Source organism: Orcinus orca, chromosome 2, assembly GCF_937001465.1.
Source record: "Orcinus orca chromosome 2, mOrcOrc1.1, whole genome shotgun sequence".
NCBI classification, from domain to species: Eukaryota; Metazoa; Chordata; class Mammalia; order Artiodactyla; family Delphinidae; genus Orcinus; species Orcinus orca.
The window spans coordinates 186612271-186636086 of NC_064560.1; the positions used below are offsets into that span (position 1 = coordinate 186612271).

Genomic DNA, 23816 nt, shown 5'->3' on the forward strand with positions numbered 1-23816 from the left:
CCAGGAGACCCAACTATGTGATTAGGGGTTAGGAACTGGCAGTTTCACTCTCTCCTCTCCCCACCTCGGGGATGGGAGAGGGGCTAGAAGTTGAATCAGTTACCAATAGTGAAAGATTTAATCAATTATGACTATGTAAGAAGCCTCCATAAAAACCCAAAAGGTCAGGGTTTGGAGAGCTTTCAAGTTGGTGCACACGTGGAGATGCAGGCTGAGTGGTCATGGAAGTTCCTCTCCCCTCCCCATATACCTTGCCTTGTGCAGTTCTACATCTGGCAGTTCATGAGTTATATCCTTTTACAATAAACTGGTGATCCAGTAAGTAACATGTTTCTCTGAGCTCTGTAAGCCACTCTAGCAAAATAACTGAACCCGAGGAGGGGTCGTACAACCCTCTCTAATTTACAGGCAGTGGGTCAGAAGGACAGGTAACTGACTGGTGTCTGAAGTCCAGGAGGAGTTGTTGGGAACCCCAAGCTACAGCCGGTCAGAAGCATAGGTAAGAACGTGGCATCTGAAGTGGCGGTGAGGGGAGCAGTCTTGTAGGATTGAACCTTCAACCTGTGGAATCCAATCCCTTCTCTGGCAGATACTGTCAGAACTTAGTTGAATTTTTGGACACGCTGCTGGTGTTGGAGAATTGTTTGGTGGTGTGTGGGAAGCACCCCCAAACTCAACATACACACATTGGATTTGGGTCCAAAACCAAAATAACATACTTTCAGAGAATTTTTTGCTTTGACTAATTTAGTAGCAAGCCAGCCATTAGCTCATGCAAAGCTTTCTATGACCAGAGGCGCATCTGCAAGAGCACTGAGCCAGGCTGCATGTGCAAGCCCACGCTAAAGATAATACACCTCGCTTCTCCAGTCATCAAAGTTTTGACTTTGACTATGATATATTAGTCTGAAGATCTCCAAAGAGGTGTAAGTGCATTGGGATACAGGAAGAAAGTACTGGATTTTAGTTAAAAATAACTATAAGTAAAAGTAAGCTTAACTAATATTTAATACACAGGATAATACATGTATGTAATTTATAAATACACTTATTGTGAGTGCATGCACGGTCAAATTTTTTAGAGCAATGTGTTTTTTTTAAACAAATGGAGACAGCTGCTTTAATCAAAACGAGTCAACTGGCAAATAAATTTAGCTGTCTACCAGAGTTGAATTAGCAGATGCAAGAAAATAAGGAGGTTTAGATACAGTGCTTAGGAGAACAGCTTCCTGTCTTTCTGCAAAGAAAGCAGCAGAGAAGAGGCAGAGGAAAAGCGGCAAGCAAGTCCATCTTTGAGTTATTATTCATCAAGTTGCGAAGGTGAGAGAATCACAGGAATAACTGTTTTCTACTGTCTGCTGCACTGTAATGCCTCAAGAAACATCTTACCTTGCCTCTGCACACAGAACGGACACAATCTGTGACTTGTCCTGTCTCAAGCCTGAAGGCGCGGCATCGCCTCAGTTCCTGATCCCACAGTTTGACTGCTCCTCCTTCTTTTGACCTAAGAAAATAACAACCCAAACCAAAAGAAGCATTTATTATTGGCTATTACAAATAATTTTTATTATAAACAAATACTAAATTATAAGCAGAACAGAAAAAGAGGCTCCAATCTTATATTCTTCTAAACTTTCTATGGCAATTTTTAGATATAGTGTCTCAAACATTCAGTTTAAGCAAATTTTATTTTATGAACACTTATTTTTCTGACATCAGCATAAGTTTACTTAGCACTGCCCCCTGCCCATACATCATATATCCTCTCTCATAATACTTCTTGACTGAGGAAACGTGCAAAATGGATTTTTTTTTTTTTTTGGTTGTGCATGTGGCTTGTGGGATCTTAGTTCTCCGACCAGGGGTTGAACCTGGGCCACAGAAGTGAAAGTGCCAAGTCCTATCCACTGGACCGCCAGGGAAGTCCCCAAAATGATTCTTAATGTTAAGAGGATAATGGAAATGCAAGGCTAGATAATAGGATTACAGATGCTGTGCTACAGAATATATTTTCAGGGCCAAAAGAGCAGCACATTTCTTTCCAACCACTATTATTAAATATGCTACTGAACAGTTTAGTAGGTTACTAGTGAGTAGGAGTGTGCAAGACTAGATGAGGTGTGGAAACACGAGTGTCAGAGTAATATGCAAAAGATAAATATAGCCCATTTATGTTTTTTTCTCTTATACAGTCTTCCTTTATGTGAAAAGCAAAAGCTGCTGCATATTTGTTGTTCTTTCAGTGCTGTATAGGAATGTACTTACTTCCTGGTCACATATACATTCCATTTTAACATGCATATGAATATGCTAGTAGGAAATCAATGATAAGTATCTGGTTTCCACTGGGAGATTTGAAAACCACTCAGAAAAAGGCCTCTCCTCACACATTTCGAGGTCTTGTCTTAATTTTATCTAACAAGTTTGCCTCAAGCAAAAGCAAACAAGGCAAAGTTTATTTTTAGTATCCTCTCATCCTTTTCTAATGCAGCAGTATGAATTTTATCCCTTAGTATCCAGTTTGAACCAAAAAGAAAGCAGGCAGTCGAGATGCATCCTGAGTCCAATGGCAAAGATTCCCCCATAGATCACCACCTGCTACTCAGCCAGTATTTATACAGGCAGAGAGGCATTAAGAAAATCAATTCCTAACCTGCAAGATAGCTACCTATCCATACCTCAGAAAAATGATCACCCAGTTGGAGTTTAGACTTACCTACAATGTGAAAAACATTGGGAGGGATTTAAGACCAGAAATAAAAATCAACAAGCTGGTGCATAAAAGGCAGTAAAGGAGAAGCATATGAGGAGGAAGGTCAGAGGATAATCCATGTGGCCTAGACATAACTAACTGCAAACCAGAGGCATCACAACGCATGAATATTCAGTAAGGCTGTGAAAAGAAAGAGGACTCACGGCCTCTCCTTGCCACCAGTGACAATAAGTCCGTCTCGAAGGGTGGTGTACATGGCAAACACAGGCCCATTGTGAGCTTTGGCCACGATTCTGCACAATATGTGGTCTTTCCACACACAGACATCTCCACTGATGGTACCTGTAAACGTCAAGTTATTCTGAAAAGGAGTGGGGAAGGGGGAGATAAACTCATGAAAAGTTCAAATAGAGTTCAAACAGCAATTCTCTATGTAAGTGTGAGCCTATGTCACTTTTTTTTTTTTTGGTAGTGAAGTGTTTATTAGGAGGAAAAAGGGTACGTGTGGAGAGACACATGGGTGGACTCAGAGAGAGAGTCACGCTATGTCACCTTTTTGATACAAAGAGCATGGGTGGCGGGAAAACAGTAGAGTCAAGAGTCAGAAAACCTGAAATCAAGGCTTAGCTTTGTTAGGGCCATTTCCTTTTCCAGGTCTTTTGTTTATTAGCTGGAATAACTTTGGTCAAGACTTTTAACCTCTATGAGTATCAACTTTTTCAGTGTAAAATGAGGGATCTCTAAATCCCTAAAGTCTCTAAGGTCCCTTCCAATTCAAATATGCTGTAGTTCTAGTTTATATCACCTCTTTGGATTGCTTCCCTCTAGCTGCCCAAGAAATAACTTAAAAGTCATTAGTAACTGAGAGTAAAAAAAACAGAATAGGAATAGGGAGTGAAAATAACTTTTATTAGGTTTGATAAGGTATTTTGTCATGGAAAGTAAAACTATTATCTGTAGCAAAGTTGTAGTTTTTCAGAAATTGTATATGAAAATATTTGCCATGATTTCTTAAAATCAAAACAGCAAAAGTTACTGCCTTTCTGCAATGAATCCAAACTAATATAAACGTGTTAAGGCACCGAAAGCTTAAGAATGACTGAGGTGCCTGAGAACTGCAGTCCTGATGCAGTTCATTTATGCAAAAGCTGGAGAAAGCAAATCCTGCATTATGTGCTAGTTTCGTCTCATTTTAGCTTTACTTTTAGAGCAACTTGTATAAGATCCTTCACCAAAAACAATATGGAAAGAACCAATAAGAAAATAAGATTTTGGATTGTATCAAAAACAGATTTTCTTGAATCTTTCTGAGAATACTAGTTTGTAGGCTTAATTTCCCTACAATTTAATATTACTTCAAATTCCTCAGCATTTATACTTAATCTCTGTATCTTTTATTTGGAAAACAATGATTACATTGGGTTGGCCAAAAAGTGCCTTTGGCTTATAAGTAAAAATAAAAGACACATTTTTCATTTTCACCAAGAACTTTACTGAACAACATATTCACCTTTTTGTTCCACCACCTTCTGCCATTTTTCAGGCAACTTCATAATTTCATCTTCCCAAAATTTTTTATCTTTTTGAGCAAAGAACTGTTCCAGGTGCCTTTTATAGTCTTCCAGGGAATTGAAATTTTTCCATTAAGAGAATTTTGCAAATACCTAAATAAATGGAAATCCGAAGGTGCAATGTCTGGTGAATACGGCAGATCAATCAGAACTTCCCAGCCACGCTGTAACAGTTTTTGCCTGGTCATCAAAGAAACATGTGGTCTTGTGTTATCCTGATGGAAGATTATGTGTTTTCTATTGACTAAGTCTGGATGCTTTTCGTCGAGTGCTGCTTTCAGTTGGTCTAATGGGGAGCAGTACTTGTTGGAATTAATCATCTGGTTTTCCGGAAGGAGCTCATAATAGATGACTCCCAATCCCACCATATACACAACATCACCTTCTTTGGATGAAGACCAGCCTTTGGTGTAGTTGGTGGTGGTTCATTTCGCTTGCCCCACGATCTCTTCCATTCCACATTATTGTACAATATCCACTTTTCATAGCCCATCACAATTTATTTAAAAAATGGAACACTGTCATTATGTTTAAGTAGAGAATCGCATGCAGAAGTACGGTCAAGGTTTTTTTTTGCTTAACTTATGTGGAAGCCAAATATCAAAGCGATTCAAGCTGGTGCAAATGATTTTCAACACTTGATTTGGATATTTTGAGTATGTTGGCTATCTTCCTCGTGGTATAACGTTGATTGTTCTCAGTTAATGTCTTGATTTGATCGCTATCAACTTCAACTGGTCTACCCGACTGTGGAGCACTGTCCAGCGAGAAATCTCCAGCACAAAACTTCACAAACCACTTTTGACACGTTCGATCAGTCACAGCACCTTCTCCATACACTGCACAAATCTTTTTTTTTGCATTTCAGTTGCGTTTTTACCTTCCTTGAAATAATAAAGCATAATAGGCCAAAAATGTGGCTTTTTTTCTTCCATCTTCAATATTAAAATGGCTACACAAAAATTCACCAATTTTGATAAGTCTTTTTTTAAATGCACACTGATGTGACAGCTGTCACATACAATCTAACAAAATTGTTTCTAATGACGTTAAAGACATCTAAGTGCTAATAGAGCCATCTTACAGAAAAAACTGAACGAACCTTTTGGCCAACTCAATACTTGTCACATAGGAGCATCTTTAATTCACGCCTTATCTGCGATTGGAATGTAAAAACTAACATTTTACTTCGCCTGCTCTTTTCATAGCCCCCTAGCATAGAGGATGCTCAAAAAGGCTTAAACTGAACATCAACCCATTTTGTTATATAACAAAACATTCGCACTGATTGCACTGTTGCTTCAAACATAAAAAGTCAATTATGACTAATATTCTTTTTTTAATGAAAATATTGAGAATGTTTTTATTTAGGCAAAAGAAAAATGAACAGGCAATAGTGTCACTCTTTTACTTATAATTTCTAAAGGCTCCTCACATATGACTAACAGTCTAATCTTCAAGTTTATATTCTATTGGGAATGGGCAGTTGACTAAATAAGGAATTTTATACACAAAGATTAGTTAACGTAGATGGGGCATATTAAATGTATGCAAACACTTGAATGCATAAGCTTTTCTTCTGGAAAGAATTACTGGTCTTGTATTAAGAATCTCCACAATATTTAACTGAAGTTTGACATGGCACAACCAGCACTTTCAACGGTCTCAAAAATATAAGTGTTCTTTAAGAATCTAGAATTATAATTTTCTTCCTTCGGGTATTACATACCCACATAAACACTTTAGTAAGAAAACCGACTTAGTTTTTTGATGCACCAAAGGATTTAAAAAGCCTGGCCAGGGCAAGGTATTAAAGGAAAGAGATGTGTCTTGTAAACCACAAGCCCAGGTGGAATGGGGGAGGGGGGGGAGGGGAGGAAATCGCTCTTGAACACTCTTTCTAGTAAACTAGACCAGGAACTGAGCTCGCCTTCTTCCCTTTAATGAGAGACACTGGCCAAGAGCACTTCCAGCTACATAATAAGCAGTGAGTTAAGATGATAGGAAGCAAAGGAAATCCTAAACCAAGTACCACCTTAAATACTAGAAAAATCACGTTTCATGATTTATCTTTCTCCTATTCTGACAAATTATTACAGGACCTAGGAGATTCAGGGTGACACTTATAAAATTAATGAAGGCTTTTGAGAATGGCAGTGGCCCAAGGACTCAGATGTTTTATAATCCTTCTCCCTCGTTAACTCTCTTTCCCAGTCCCTGATTTCTGAAAGTATCAGAATTTGAAAGCTGAAATACATGCATGACCAGGACATATGTAAGGATTAGGGGACTAGAGTGCCATATAAACAACATTCATGTGGTTCATCTATCTAAGGCAAGAAAATTCAAACTCGTCCAATTTGGGTAATTCACAGTTACACTACCACATGCATTTTAAGAGACATACTGCACCAAATGCAACAGCAAGCATGGTCTGCATCCGGGCATCTTGCAGTGTGCTCAGTAGCCCTTTTTTGCTAAGAAGAGCTCTTCCTGCCAATGTCCAGAACTTAACATGCTTTACTCCCACAGAGACAAACTGGGAATCTGAATCTGGTCGGAATTCTGCCACAAAAATACGTTGGTTGTGACCAGCTCTGCTGGCAATTTTGGCACCTGATAAAAAAGATACAACAAAATTTTCTAGGTTAGTATAAGAACTAAGCTAATTTTTACAGGATCAAACAGTTATTGAAAATATATAGTTCAAAAAATAAATGCTTATAAAAAGAGAGAGCAGGGAATTCCCTGGCGGTCCAGTGGTTAGACTCAGCGCTTTCACTGCTGAGGGCCCCCTGATCGGGGAACTAAGATTCCACAACTTGCGCCGGCACGGCCCCCCAAAAAAGGGAGAGGGCATGTCCCTTGCACTGCTGCCTAGCAATCACATGACATACAATTAATAGTGTAGAGGGTCCTTTTTACATATTTTTGCAAGTGATGTGTGATTTATGGAAAGCTTTATTATAATTTAAGGGGCATTTTAGAAACCATATCTTATTTTTTTCTGTGTAGCTCTATGAATTTCACTTTTTTATAATGGCTATGTAACTGAAAAGTTTTGCCCGAAATGTGTTAAAGTAATATTACCCTATTGCCCTTCCATTATCACTTAACAATATAATTCATCGCATTCTCGAGTAAGATCCTCTATAACCAAATAATAATTAGCAAGACACTTACATGCATAGTTTCTTACTGAAAGAACAGTGAATCATTTATAATATTAATAACTTTCATTAGTTTATACTTTGTTTACAATTTCACTGGGTTTTGAAAGTAGAACATACCTACAACTGTGTATGGGTATTGAGTAAGGCTTAATAGTGAATAATGGTTTCAATCACCAAGTTAACACAAATATGAAATAGAAAATTCCTATCACCCCATTTTTATTTTTTAAAATTACAAAGAAAAAAATTCCTACCTTCCTGCCATCTCCAAATGGTAATTGTATGTTCTGGGTCTAGCCCCACAGATAGCAAGAGTTTTCCAGTAGCACTGAAACTAACTGAACACACTCCCTTTGAATGGTAGCATCTTAGTATAGATAAAGTCTGCTTGTTCACTGCATCCCAGATGTGGATAGAAGGAGCTGTAGCTAAACAAAGATAAAATCCCAAAGTTGTAATACACCTATTACAAATGTTTCCATTTCTAAGGCTGATGCATACTCATCTCTGAAACACAAGAAAAATATGTACCAAAGAAAGACTGTACTTAATAAAAAATAGCTCAAAACTAAGACTGAATTAAAAAGAAAGAAAGAAAAGGGAAGAGAAAGGACAGGAAGGGAGAAAAATACAGACTACTTCCTCAGGCTATAGTCCAAATTGCACTTTTGAGAAAATAGCATTTAGACAAGCAAATTAGGTAATCACAACTTTAAACAACTTTTCAAAAAATAATGTATGTTTTAGATACACGTTAAATCTTTATATAATTATGTGGAGAAATATAAAAACATTATATACTTATGAAATACCAGGATATATTTATTACCTATTTATATGAAGGAGAGATAGAAAGTGAATACAAATTGAGAAAGGCAGTAGGTAGGAAACCATGTGAATAGATCACAAAGGAAATCTTCAACTGCATAGGCATATATCTGGTAAAAAACTAAGTTCATATCACTTTATAAGACAGTAGTTTTGTTTTTTTAAAACAGGATTTCATGGAAGAAATTAAACTGCTAATCTTTTTAAAAAATTATATTTGTTGTTTTTTTTCTTTTTTAGATTTTTAAATTTATCTTGTCCAGCCTTTTTCTACTGCTTAAAATGTCTTCCCAGTTCTCTGTATTTCCTAGGTTAAAAAACCATAGCTTTGGACTGTCCTTTTTTCAAGAATTGCACCCTATAAAAAGGAATAGGTAAGTCAATTCAGCAGCTAATTCAGTCTCAGAACATAAGTACTTTTAGTAAAATAATCAAAATATGGAAGAGCATTTGCTTCAAATTATAAATGTGATTATAAATTTAATCTCTCCAATGATGGACTCTGCACTTAGCACGAATCCGCACTCCTCTCCATGATCGGCAAAGCCCTACGTGACTGACTCCTGCCCCTCTCTAGGTTCATCTCAGAGGCCTTACTGCAGTCACACGGACCTTCCTGTTTCTTGATTCAGCTTTAGGGCCTCCCCAGGAGGGAGTTAACAGACGCAGGACTGAGGTTACTATCACTAGAATGGCCAGCTTGCTAGTGTGTGAGAACTTGACTTTTGAAATGTTCCCTATGTTGATAAGGTTATTTTGTCCACGGTGGGCACTGAATACCTGCTTTCTTCTGGGACTATGGTATTTTAGTAGTTGTGGCTTTGTGTCTATGTGACCAGCCCCCAGTAAAAAACCTTGGTCTCAGAGTCCTCAGTGGGTTTCCCTGGGCAGAAACACTGCACCTGCATTGATATATCTGGCTGCTGGTAGAAGAAGCAGGTTCTGTGTGACCCCTGGAAGAGTGTGTTTTGTTTTTTTGCGGTACGCGGGCCTCTCACTGTTGTGGCCTCTCCCGTTGCGGAGCACAGGCTCCGGACGCGCAGGCTCAGTGGCCATGACTCACAGGCCCAGCCGCTCCGCGGCATGTGGGATCTTCCCGGACCGGGGCACGAACCCGTGTCCCCTGCATCGGCAGGCGGACTCTCAACCACTGCGCCACCAGGGAAGCCCTGGAGGAGTGTTTTGGAAGAGACATAGAAAGCCTGTGCCTCTATCCTCTAGGCTCCACCTGATGTGTCTTTTTCCCTTGCTGATAATTGTAATAAACTACTGCACCGTAACTATCTCTGGGTCCTGTGATTCCTTCTAGTGAATCACTGAATGTGTAGGTGGTCGTAGGATTCCCAAACCAGGCCTCAGCCTACAGCCCCCAGGTCACCCTTCAGGTATCACTGTTTTGTATCATTCTTGGCCTAGCTAAATGTTACCACCTCTGAAAAAACACTCTGTTTTGTGGCCATCGCCCTATTTGTTGTTTTTATCACATTTATCACCATCTTAGATCATGTTATTTAGGAAAAAAAGTACTTATTTATTGCCTGTCTCCCTCTAAAGCAGAAGTCAGCAAACTTCCACTGTAAAGGGTCAGATAAGAGACAAAATTGAAGGTATTATGCAGGTACTTGTGTAATAAAACAAATTTTCACAAAATTTTTATTGATGAAATTCATTGAGTGAAATTTTTTATAATATAGATCTACTAATGAGAATGAAATTTTTTGGGGGGGATAATTCACTTAAGTAGGGTTCAAAATCAGAGTTCTTTATTTTTTAAAAAAAATTACAAATGTTCATCTGATAATGATCTATAATAATTTTCAACTTTGAAAATGTCTCACACAGATAGGTACTGTCAAATATGAATATCATCCAAAAGCATATGATTTTTTTTTTCTTTTGCGGTATGCAGGCCTCTCACTGTTGTGGCCTCTCCCATTGCGGAGCACAGGCTCCGGACGTGCAGGCTCAGCGGCCATGGCTCATGGGCCTAGCCGCTCCGCGGCATGTGGGATCTTCCCGGACCAGGGCACGAACCCGTGTCCCCTGCATCGGCAGGCGGACTCTCAACCACTGCGCCACCAGGGAAGCCCCAAAAGCATATGATTTTAATTGAGCATATTAATCACTTGGAAGGCATTCAGAAAATTCTACTAGAGTCTTATCTTGATATTTGCATTTTAGCATGTATTACATTGCAGAATAATAACTTTAAATTGAAGGTTAGGTGGAAGTTCCTCAATTGTACAGTTAAACAGATTTTTTAAATATGGAAATTTTCTCTACGCTTGTATCAAGATCTAAAAAATGCTGCTGGAACTGTAACTTGAGCCCAGAAAATACATTTGCTGCAAATTTGTGTGGGAATGGGAATCTCAGTTCTCATCTTAATTTTTGACAGTATGAGAAGCATATAGTGAAGTTTGGTGTTACTTGTGATTCAAAGATTAGTTGCCATCAAATGACTTTCCTGCAGTATAAGTTTCACATATAAGCACTGTAACTGAAATTGCAGGTTGTAATTGTAATTTCCCTGTTATTTCAGGTTGAATCATTAAGAAACATTATCAAGTATGCAGCAAAAACTAATTTCCAAAGCCACTGAGTTTTCCATAACAGAGACTGAGGGCAGTTCTTCTCACTCAGAAAAACTTCAGTCCTGGCTCTGAGCTACAGAAATTGCCAAAAAAACAAAAAAACCCAAAATGTTACCACTGCTAAACCACTGAACTGCTGTGGGGATAGGGCAAGTCAGGACTTTCACCTTCTATTTCTAACATAAATTAACAGAACTGATGATGGTTAAGTCTATGAGAGCAAACAAAATTAACTGTTGACTCTAAATAACAAAATATTGAAGTTCAATTACACGATAGATTGAAATATTTTCCACAAACCACCTGCTGACAAAGAACACAATGAATAGCCATAAATGCCTTAAATGATTATAGAGGCAAACTTCAGTCACTTAAAAGTCTGCACTGATTCCTCAGATAAACAACTGGCAACATTTGTCACCCCATCAAGAGCCAAGGGAAACCATTAAAAATCATCTGCCTTTTTTTGGCTTTGTTTTTAGTGACTACTGATGTTGTTCCCAATGTCCTCAGTTCTTTTAGCAATGGTTTTTGCCAAAAAGCTAAGAGTCTTAAGTTTATTTTCTCTGGACACTTGTTCGTTGTAATCAAACATGATTTAATTAACTCACAGTAATAAACAGCTTTTCTTGATTAGCTAACAAATGAGTCATTCAGAACCTTAGGTTGTAGCCACATTTTATTTTATTTTATTTTATTTTTTGAAGAAATTCTGTTGTGATGAGATATTGTCTTAAAGTTTCTAATTTTTTCTGATTTTTGCTTTCCTGTGAACTGGGAATACTGTGATAAAGTTTAGTGTGAAAATGTTGACATATATTGTATTCTTTCAGCACAGCTATAGTATCATTGCATAATAAACACAATGTTTTACCAACTAATTTCGTAACAACATAATCCACACTTCACTGTGCCTTTTGAGTTTGACATTTGAAGTCTATTTTCCTTTCCTCTCTCTTGTTTTGACATGATAGATATACCCTGGTTAAAAACCAAAAAAATGGCAGCAATGTGGATGGACCTAGAGAGTAGCATATTTAGTGAAGTAAGTCAGATAGAGAAAGACAAATACGGTATGACATGACCTATATGTAGAATCTAAAAAACAATACAAACAAATGTATATGTAAAACAGAAACAGACTCACAGACATAGAAAACAAACCAGTGGTTACCTAAGGAGACAGGAAAGAGGGGAGGGGCAAATTAGGGGTATGAGATTAAGAGATGCAAACTGCTTTGTATAAAATAGGTAAGGATATATTGTATAGCACAGGGTAATTATAGCCATTATCTTGTAATAACTTTTAGTGGAGTATAAGCTGTAAAAATATGAATCACAATGTTGTACACCTGAAACTAATATGTACATCAACTATACTTCAATAACAAAAAAATGTTGTGGAATAGCAATACACGTAGCACTCAAAACCTGTCAAGTTTTAAAAGAGAATCACTGCAATTTGCAGTGTGCTAAGCAGCAGTGGAAAGCAATGAGAGTGTTGTAAACAGTCTCTGTTGCAACTACTCAACGCTGCCATTAAAGCACAAAAGCTGCCATAGACGATATGTAACTGAATGAGCATGGCTGTGTCCAATAAAACTTTATGGATACCGAAATCTGAATTTCATATACGTTTCATGTTTTGTGAAATTTTATTCTTCTCGTGTTATTTTCCAACTACTTAAATTAATAAAAACTATACTCAATCATGGGCTGTACAAAAACACGTGCTGGACCAGATTTGGGCCAAGGGCTGTAGTTTGCTAACCCCTGCTCTTGAGTGTAGACCAAGAGAGCAAGGACCTTGCCTGTTGTGTTGAATAAATTTGTAGTTAAATAGTCAAATCACAAAATCATGCTTTACCCTGGAGGAGGGGAGGGAAAAGGATACAAATCACATAAATTGGTATAAATCAAATAAATGTTTTCTTATCAAACTGCTAATTCTTACTATATTATGTAAACTGAAATACAGTTGAAAATGCCTAGTTATTATAATATCTAAAAACAACAGGCATGCATTGTTCATCTAACAGCTTTTTAACTTCACAAAGCCACGGTCAAAATCAATAATAGGGCTTCCCTGGTGGCGCAGTGGTTGAGAGTCCGCCTGCCGATGCAGGGGACATGGGTTCGTGCCCCGGTCTGGGAGGATCCCGCATGCCGCGGAGCGGCTGGGCCCGTGAGCCATGGCCACTGAGCCTGTACGTCCGGAGCCTGTGCTCCGCAACAGGAGAGGCCACAACAGTGAGAGGCCCGTGTACCGCAAAAAAAAAAAAAAAAAAAAAAAAAAATCAATAATAAAAAGTTATTTTCAAATCTTTAAATGCTCTGTTGATCTAGTATGTGCAATAATTAAGATGGTTACATAAAAATAATAAATTTTTAAAAATTTTATTTCTAGGCAATACAATTTATTGATTCATATTTAAGATCAAGTTTTAGCCCCACCTTTATTCTTACCAGCTATGTGATATTGGCAAGTTAATATCTACTATGAAGAATTCTTGTGATGACTTACAACAATGCTGGGCACACTAAGAAGGTCAAAATATATTACCTTTTTTTTAAAAAAAACTTATTATTGCAGATAGGGCTCAGCATCATGACATTAAAATGCTGTATTCTTAATTTAAAAGAAATCCAAAATAGGTTCAAGTATCTTATTACTCTATAAAAATTTGGGCTATCATTACTTAACAATATGACTAAAATAGAAAATGATTAATTTCCTTACCTGACATGTCTGCTGAATCACCTATAATGGAAATATAGCAGAATAATAATTATCCATAAATACTATAAGCAAAATTTGTAAAAACTCAATTATCATAAAATGATGATTTTAAGTAATTTAAATAATTGTTATATAAAAATTAATTTTATTATGCAAAATTGAGTACACTGTAAGTAAAGCCACTAATTTCAATTATATATGCATATTAACATTCTATGCATATGACCTTTCAATCTTTGGATCAATATTTTCTTTATATATAGTGAGTCACATGAAATTTTAAATATAACAACTTAAAATAATATTGATATGGTTTAAAATTGATATGACTTTATTTTGGTTTAAAAATTGCCCTGTTAACAGATCCTTTGGGCTTTAATGGATCTCTACATGCAGGGAAGAATTAGATCTAAACCTTCTGAGAGAAATGATGGCAAAAGTTAGCATGTAACTCAAGGAAAAAAAAAAGCTCTTAATTCAGGTCACAAATTAACCCCTTTCTTATTTTTTTTAATTAAACATTTTCTGTATGAGTAAAAGATTACCAAAAAAGAAAACACGAAACTCATTATATTTGCAGTGGAAATATTTATTAACCACAATTGCAGAAGCAATAGTCTATTGCAAGAAAGAAAGCAGAAAAATTTAGCAATCTTTTCAAAATAGATGATTGTTCTGTGCTTTGGTAGAGCTTTATATCCCTATGAAATAATTATTTCAATGACATATGTAGACCTATCGTATCCTGACCTGGAATACGAGAGAAAAGGTAATGAAGTACTTGACTCTGCTGAACAGACCAGTCAGGATATACCACTTTTAGTTTTGAACATGCTCTGATAACAACCAAATGATGAGAGGACTTGAAACTATGTCACATGAAGAATGGTTTAAAGACTGAGGGTGTTTGGTTTTGGCGATCAGGCTTATCCCAGAATATCTGCAGGGCCTGGGACAATTAAGAGTACAGATAAAGATCTAAACATCACAGGTCTAAATATTCTGGGTGCCCCAAAATGAGGACCAGTGAATTGCAATGAAAGAGAAATAAATTTTGGTTCTATATGAAGAAGCACTTTATAACAGAGCTTCCTGGGCTTCCCTCGTGGTGCAGTGGTTAAGAATCTGCCTGCCAATGCAGGGGACACGGGTTCGAACCGTGGTCTGGGAATATCCCACATGCCATGGAAAAACTAAGCCCATGTGCCACAACTACTGAGCCTGCACTCTAGAGCCCACAAGCCACAACTACTGAGTCCATGTGCCACAACTACTGAAGCACGCATGCTTAGAACCCACACACTGCAACTAAGAGCAGCCCCTGCTCGCCACTCGAGAAAGTGGCGCAACTTGAGAAAGCCTGCGTGCAGCAACGAAGACCCAACACAGCCAAAAAAAATAAATAAAATAAATAAGTTTATTTAAAAAAACAAACAAACAGAGCTTCCTAAGGAGAGGTTAGGTTACTCTGTTAGGCATCAAGTGATAATGGGGTTCAAGCACGTGTAGGAGGATCCTTAATCAAATATGTAAAAAAGGAAATTCAAACATCTAATGATGGACAGCTAATGATGGATAAAATGATATATTTGGCTCTGAGATTCCAAGAAAAAAGAAAAGTTTGAATGTAACTGGCTAAAATACCACAAAAGCAAATATTTCAGTTCCTCTATGATTTATATGACTTTTTAACAAAGAGAACCATATGCATTTTAGAAAGTGTTTTCGTGCTTTGTGGGTTTTAAACAAGCCTGGCATGCAAAGTACCTACTGATTCAATTTTCTTTAGGTTCAGAAGAGAAAAAGTCTCTTACTCTTTGATCTTCTCTTGAGTCTTTCTTACACTTAATTAGGCATCAGTAAAGATTTTTATGTCTTGTGGAATGGTACAAGTAGGGCAAGGCACAGAACTACATACATGATCTAAAATCCATCTCTGTACTGGCTGAACTTTGACTTGGAAGGAGAAAGAGGGGGAGATAATTAGCCATTCCACATTCTCTATAGTGTTGCCTTTCAACAAAAGGGAAAGAATACAAATATCAAATCATGCATTTGAAACTAACATAATATTTTATGTCAATTATATCTCAATTTTAAAAAAGGAAAGAAGTAGAGGTCAAATTTTATGAAAGATTAATTTGTGACATTTCTTAATCAAAAGAGAAAACTATAGCCCTAATATGTTAAACAAAGTTGCTTTTTTTTTTTTTTTTTGCGGTACGCAGGCCTCTCACTGTTGTGGCCTCTCCCGTTGCAGAGCACAGGCTCCGGACTCGCAGGCTCAGCGGCCATGGCTCAAGGGCCCAGCCGCTCTGCGGCATGTGGGATCTTCCCGGACCAGGGCACGAACCCGCGTCCCCTGCATCGGCAGGCGGACTCCCAACCACTGTGCCACCAGGCAAGCCCCCAAAGTTGCTTTTTTAAAGGGAGAAAAGGGGAAAGAAAAGGAGAAGGAGCAAAGCTGGGAAATGGAAGAACCATGCCTTCTAGGATTCCATTCATAGAATGTAAATTCCACTAACAGAGATTTTGTCTTTTTGTAAGCTGCTTATACCCCGAGCACCAAGAACAATACCTTGCACGTGGCAGATACTCAGTAAATTTGTTGAATAAATTAACTTAATAAAAATTAACTGATCAATAACTATATGCCAAGAGGCACTAAACATGATGCTTTCATGACCAAAATGGTAACTTGGTCTCTTATTCCTCATGCAAAGTGAAAAGAAGACTTCAATTTCAAAAACTTAGTGTGAAAATGGGCTAGATCTACGTATTTATATTCAAAGATTAGAAAGGCTGGATCAAGAGGCAGAATAGAAGGATGTGGAGCTCACCTTCTCCTACAAATACATCAGAACTACATCTACATGTGGAACCCTTCTCACAGAATACCTGCTGAACACCAGCAGATCTCATAAAACCAAAGTTGCAAGAAAGATCACCACGTAACCAGGTAGGATGAAAGGAAAAAAAAAAAAAAGAATCAGGACAGGACCTGTGCCCTGGCAGAGAGCTATGAAAGAGGAAAGATTCCCTCACCCTGGGAAGTCTCTTCACTGGTGGTGAGATCAGCTGGGACAGAAAGGGAGCTTCAGAGGCTCAGAGAAGAGTAGAGCAGCCGGTTTACAGCAGGCAGAACAGATAGAGACCAATACAGAGGGTCCTGGCCACCTCCCTGCCCTCCCCAGCCTGAGATGTGCATCTGCTGGTGTGTGCGGGGGTGCTGGGCACTGAAACTTGGGTTTCAGAGGACAGATCTGGGGAGAGGACTGGCATTGGTTGTGTGGAGACAGCCTGAAGGGGCTGAAGTGTGGTCCAAGCCACAATCAGGGGTGTGCGCAGGAAGGAGCTTGGGTCTGCCACTGAAGTCCCATTGTTAATGCTCGAGGGGAGGGGCAGGGCCCCTGCCATAGCAGCCTCCCCTTCTTGGAGTGCTCGTGGTGGTGCAGCTCTGCCTCTTTGAGCTCTGGGAGAGTGTAAGCACCAGAGGATTGTCCATACTTGGAGGCAGGGCTGAAATCCAAACCGATCCCCAAGGGCCGTGTGACTTTGGAAGCAGGGCTGAAATCTGAGTGTCCCAGAGGTTGTGGGATCTGTGAATTTAGGCACTTTGTAAACTCAGTGCCCGTGGGACATCCGAGCAGATTACTGGTGATCTTGTGGATGGGGCGGGTCCAGCGATAGTGGCTGTGGGCTTTTCCACAGTCTGGGCTGACTCAGTAGCTCTACAATGGGTCCAGGTGCAAGACTTTGGCAGTCCCGGTACCTGATCTCAGCAGTTCTGCACCAAGGGATCTGCGCTAGTGGCTTTGTGAGCACAGCACCTGAGGGACACCCAGGACAACTGCCTGAATTTCCACAGTTGAGGTGGGGCCGAGGGCAGTGCCAAAACAGTGTACTTTGTGAATCCACACAACGGGTGACAGGCAACATCACAGAGCGCACTTCCTGGTGGACAGCTCCTACAAAGCAATACTCAGTGGCTCCTCTCCCTGCTCCAGCCCTGCCTACCTCACACCGCAGTTCAGAAACGGATCTGGGGGTGTCTACTCCAACAAGTGGGGAGCAGACTTTGCCCCCAACAGGGCTGTGACAAGCACAGACCAAAGAGGAGGGCCCATTCAACATCCAGTGCAGGCTCTGGTCACCACAACAACAATTACACCCCCTATCAAGGGGATAATGGTCAACACACACTGAGGAAAGATGTGGCAGGTATCCATACTAAAAACAGCCCTCGCACTAAAAATATTAGACTCATGGAGCATACACAGGGACAATTCCACATAAAAAGAGCCCTTCAGGACCACAGTAGATAGCTGTTTCTCTTAAATTCATAAAGCCAGAGAAATATGAGTAAAATGAAGAAGCAGAGGAACCACTCCTGATTTAAAGATCAAGAGAATTCCCCTGAAAGAACAAAGAATGAAGCAGACCTCTCCAGTTTACTAGACCCTGAGTTCAAGAAGGAAATAATGAAAATACTGAAGGAATGAAGAAGGGCTATTGATAGAAATGCAGATTACTATAAAAAAGCAATTAGAAACTATAAAGAGGAGCCGATTAAAATTAGAAAACTCATTTGCCAAGACAAAAGCTGAGCTAAAGGCAATAAATAGCAAACTGGATAATGCAGAAGAATAAATAAGTGATCTGGAAGACAGAATAATGGAAATCATCCAATCAGATCAGCAGACAGAAAGACAAATGAAAAAAACAATGAAAGCAATATACAAGACCTATGGGATAATATAAAGCATCCCAATCTATGCATAAGAGGGATCCCAAGAAGGAGAAGAAAAAGGGATTGAAAATATATTTGAAGAAATTATGGTTGAAAATTTTAGAAGGAAACATATATCCAGGTACAGAAAGCACAGAGGGTCCCAAACAAGATGAACCCAAACAGACCTATACCAAGACATATTATGACTAAAATGGCAAAAGTTTAAGACATAGGGAGGATTCTAAAGGCAGCAAGAGAAAATAAAGAGTAAATGACAAGGGGACACCCATAAGGCTCTCAGCTGATTTCTCCACAGAAACATTGCAGGCCAGAAGGGAGTGGCAAGATGTATTCAAAGTCCTGAAAGGGAAAAACCTGCAAAACAGGATACTCTACCCAGAAATATTATCACTTAGAATAGAAAGAGAGATAAAGAATTTCTCAGACAAGCAAAAACTAAAAGAATACAACAATACTAAACGAATCCTAAAAGAAATATTGAAAGGTCTTCTCTAAATAGAAAAGAAGCAAGAATCTACAGGAAAGAGAAAATCACAATTGGAAAGTAAATCAAATAAGCCAACAGACAGATTTTTAAAAAATCAAAAAACAATTTGTGAAAGCAATAACTACAATGAACATCAAAAGGATAAACACAAAGATGTAAAAGATGACATCAAAATCATATAATGTGGGGAAGGAGAGTAAGAAATGTAGATTTTTTGTAGATTGTTTGTTTGTTTGTCTCAAAGTCTCTTTATTCCTTTGCTCATTCTTTATTATTAAATGCTTGAGACATGTCAAGTGGTTTTTTTTTTTCTTTGTGGCCACACTGCACAGCTTTCAGGATCTTAGTTCCCTGACCACAGATAGAACCCAGGCCCCTGGCAGTGAAAGCACTGAGTCCTAATCACTGGGCCACAAGGGAACTCCCAATTTTTTTTTTTAGAATGTGTTTGAGTCTATAGGACTACCAGTCTAAAGCAAAAAGATATAGTAATGAGTTATCATACTTGAGAAACAGTGAAAAACAGAGTAACCACAAATCAAAAACATACAACAGATTCACAAAAACCAAAAAGAAGAGAACATAAGCATAATACAAAAGAAAATCATCAAACCACAAAAAGAAAACAAAAAGAAAAAGTAACAAAGAAGAAACACAAAAACAACTGCAAAAGAAGGTTTAAAATGGTAATAAATACATATCTATCAATAATTACCTTAAATGTAATGAACTAAATGCACCAAACAAAAGACACAGAGTGGGGAGGGGATAAATTAGCAGTTTGGGATTAACATATATACACTACTATATATGAAATAGCCAACAAGGACCTATTGTATAGCACAGGGAACTATACTCAGTATTTTATAATAACCCATAAGGGAAAAGAATCTGAAAAAAATAGATATATGTGTATGTATAACTGAATCACCCTGCTGTATACCTGAAACTAACAAAACATTGTAAATCAATTATATCAATAGTTCAATAAAAAAAAAGAAAATCATATGTACTCTCAAGTACAGCTGTAAATTAGTAATTATGCTCCTAAGCCTGAAAAATCTCAACCAAAGCCTTAAAACAGTGTGAAAAACATAAGAAAAGTCTCCATGATACTAAGAAGAAAAAAAAAAAGGACACAGAATGGCAGATTGCATACAAAAAACAAGAGCCTACAATATGCTGCCTACAAGAGACGTGAAAGTGGTTTCAGGCGAAGAATACAATAAGTCCCCTATATACGAACAAGTTCTGTTCTGACAGCGTGTTCATAAGACCAACAAAGTTAGCCTCGGTATCCAACTAACACAACTGGCTATATAGTACTGTACTGTAATAGGTTTATAATACTTTTCACACAAATAATACATAAAAAACAAACAAACAGAAAAAATAAAGAAGACTTTTTTAATCTTACAGTACAGTACCTTGAAAAGTACAGTAGTACAACAGCTGGCATACAGGGGCTGGCATTGAGTAAACAGGCAAGAAGAGTTACTGACTGGAGGAGAGAGAGGAGTTAGGAAGGAGAGAGTAGAGCTGAAGGATCGTCAGCAATAGGAGATGGAGGGCAAGCTGCAATTTCACTCACATCTGACGCTGATGGAAGGCATGTTCGCATCTTTGAAAGTTCACAACGTGAAGGTTCGTATATAGGGGACTTACTGTACACATAGAGTGAAAGTGAGGGGATGGAAAAAGATATTTCATGCAAACAGAAATGACAAGAAAGTGAGGAGAGCAATATTCACGTCAGACAAAATAGACTTTAAAACAAAGGCCATAAAAAAAGATAAAGAAGGCCACTATATAATGATAAAAGAATCAATACAAGAGGAGGATATTACACTCGTTAACATACATGCACCCAAGATAGGAGCATATAAATACGTAAAACAAATACTAACAGACATAAAGGGAGAAACTGACAGGAGTACAATAATAGTAGGAGACCCCACTCACATCAATGGACAGATCTTCCAGACAGAAAATCAATAAGGCAATGGAGATCCTAAATGGCACAATAGACCAATTGGATTTAATTGATATTTTTAGGACATTACATCCAAACAGAATACACATTCTTTTCAAGTGCACATGGAACATTCTCTAGGATTGACCACGTACTAGGACACAAAACAAGCCTCAACAAATCTAAGAGGACAGAAATTACTTCAAGCATCTTTTCTGACCACAACAGCATGAAACTAGAAATCAACCACAGAAAGAGAAACGAGAAAAAATGATTACATGGAGACTAAACAACATGCTACTAAAAAACCAATGGATCAATGATGAAATGAAAGAGGAAATTTAAAAATACCTTGAGACAAATGACAATGAAAACACAATCATACACAATCTATGGGATGCAGCAGAAGCAGTTCTTAGAGGAAAGTTCATAGCGATACCGGCCTTCCTCAAAAAACAAGAAAAATCTCAAATGAACAACCTAACCTACCACCTAAAAGAATTAGAAAAAGAACAAACAAAACCTAAAGCCAGCGTAAGGAAGGAAATAATAAAGGTCATGGAGGAAATAAATACAATAGAGATTTTAAAAAACAATTGAAAAAAATCAATAAAACCAAGAGCTGCTTCTTTGAAAGGGTAAGCAAAATCGACAAGCCTCTGGCCAGGCTCACCAAGAAGAAAAGAGAGAGGACCCAAATAAACAAAATAAGAAATGAAAGAGGAAAAATAACAACCAATACTGCAGAAATACAAAGAACCGTAAGAGAATACTATGAACAATTATATGCCAACAAATTGGAAAACCTAGAAGAACAACTTTCTGCAAACCGAAGTCCAGGACCAGATGCCTTTACTGAGGACTTTTACCAAACATGCAAAGAACTTATACTGATCCTTCTCAATCCCTTCCAAAAGACTGAAGAGGAGAGAACACTCCCAAAGCCATTCTATGAAGCTATCATTGCCCTAATACCAAAACAAGACACAGACAATACCAAAGAGACTTGCCTGGTGGCGCACTGGTTAAGAATCCACCTGCCAATGCAGGGGACACAGAATCGATCACTGGTCCAGGAAGATTCCCACATGCCGTGAAGCAACAAGCCCGTGTGCCACAACTACTGAGCCTGTGCTCTAGAGCCCGCAAGCCACAACTACTGAAGCTCACATGCCCTAGAACACACGTGACACAACTACTGAGCCCACGTGCCACAACTACTGAAGCCAGCGTGACCTAAGGCCTGTGTACTGCAACTACTGAGCCTGTGTTTTGCAACTACTACAAGAGAAGCCACTGCAATGAGAAGCCCGCACACCACTACAAAGAGTAGGCCCCGCTCACTGCAACTGCAGAAAGCCCGCGTGCAGCAACCAAGACTCAATGCAGCCAAAAAATAAATTAAAAAATAAATTTAAAAAAAGAGACAATACCAAAAAAGAAAACTACAGGCCAATATCTTTGATGAATATAGATACAAAAATTCTCAACAAAATATTAGTAAACTGAATCCAACAACACATTAAAAAGATCATAGGCCTTGATCAAGTGGATTCATCCCAGGGTCACAAGGATGGTTCAACATACACAAATCAATCAACATGATACACCATAACAAGAAAAGAAGGGAAGGGGAGGGGAGGGGAAGGGAGGGGAGGGGAGGGAAAGAACAGAACTACATGATCACCTCAATAGATGCAGAAAAAGCATTTGATAAAATGCTTTTGGATGCTTCAACATCCATTCATGATAAAAACTCTCACCAAAGTGGGTATAGAGGGAACATATCTCAACGTAATAAAAGCTATTTATGACAAACCCACAGCCAACATAATACTCAATGGTGAAAAGCTGAAAGCCTTCCTGCTAAAATCTGGAAGAAGACAAGGATGCCCACTCTCACCACTTCTATTCAACACAGTATTGGAAGTCTTAGCCACAGCAATCAGACAAGAAAAAGAAATAAAAGGTATCCAAATTGGAAGAGAAGAGGTAAAACTGTCATATGCAGATGACATGATATATATAGAAAACCCTAAAGACTCTACACAAAACTACTAGAACTGATAAATGAATTCAGCAAGGTAGCAGGATACAAGATTAACATACAGAAATCTGTTGCATTTCTTACATTAACAACGAAATATCAGAAAGGGAAAGTAAAAATGCATTAAAAAAATAAATTTATTTATTTATAGCTCATTGGGTCTTCATCACTGCGCATGGGCTTTCTCTAGTTGCAGCAAGCGGGGGCTACTCTTCTTTGTGGTGCGCGGGCTTCTCACTGTGGTGGCTTCTCTTGTTGCAGAGCATGGGCTCTAGGCGTGCGGGCTCAGTAGTTGTGGCTCACAGGCTCTAGAGCACAGCCTCAGTAGTTGTACGCATGGGCTTAGTAGCTCTGCGGCATGTGGGGTCTTCCTGGACCAGGGCTTGAACCCATGTCCCCTGCATTGGCAGGTGGATTCTTAACCACTGTGCCACCAGGGAAGCTCACAAATTCTCTTTTAAAATCGCATAAAAAAAAATTACTTGGGAATAAACCTGACCGAGGAGGTGAAAGACTTAATATGCTGAGAACTATAACACACTGATAAAGGAAATTGAAGATGATTTAAAGAATTGAAAGATATACCATGCCCTTGGATTGGAAGAATTAGTATCATTAAAATGGCCATACTACCGAAAGCAATCTACAGATTTAATGTGATCACTATGAAATTACCCATAACATTTTTCACAGAACTAGAACAAATAATCCTAACATTTATGTGTGACCATAAAAGACCTAGAATTGCCAAAGCAATCCTGAGGAAAAAGAACAAAGCAGGAGGCATAACCCTCCGAGACTTCAGACAATGCTACAAAGCTACAGTAATCAAAACAGCACAGTACTGGAACAAAAAACAGACATATGGATCAATGGAACAGTACAGGGAGTGTAGAAATAAACCCACACACCTACAGTCAATTAATCTTAGACAAGGA

At 38.4% G+C, this 23816-nt stretch overlaps 1 protein-coding gene across 5 annotated transcripts in view; it reads right to left on the reverse strand.

The window, feature by feature from the left end:
• Window positions 1-23816, reverse strand: part of EML5 (EMAP like 5) — a 163531-nt gene that overhangs the window by 8370 nt on the left and 131345 nt on the right. For 3 of the 5 annotated variants that reach the window (XM_049705432.1, XM_049705434.1, XM_049705433.1), the window contains 5 exons: window positions 13620-13640; window positions 7712-7885; window positions 6692-6900; window positions 2917-3074; window positions 1390-1504 (listed from right to left, as the gene is read on the reverse strand). In XM_049705432.1, coding sequence (XP_049561389.1) covers window positions 1390-1504; window positions 2917-3074; window positions 6692-6900; window positions 7712-7885; window positions 13620-13640 — 677 coding nt within the window. Of the gene's footprint in view, window positions 1-1389; window positions 1505-2916; window positions 3075-6691; window positions 6901-7711; window positions 7886-13619; window positions 13641-23816 lie in introns of those variants that run through there. The other 2 variants (XR_007475312.1, XM_049705435.1) reach the window with 2 other exon arrangements.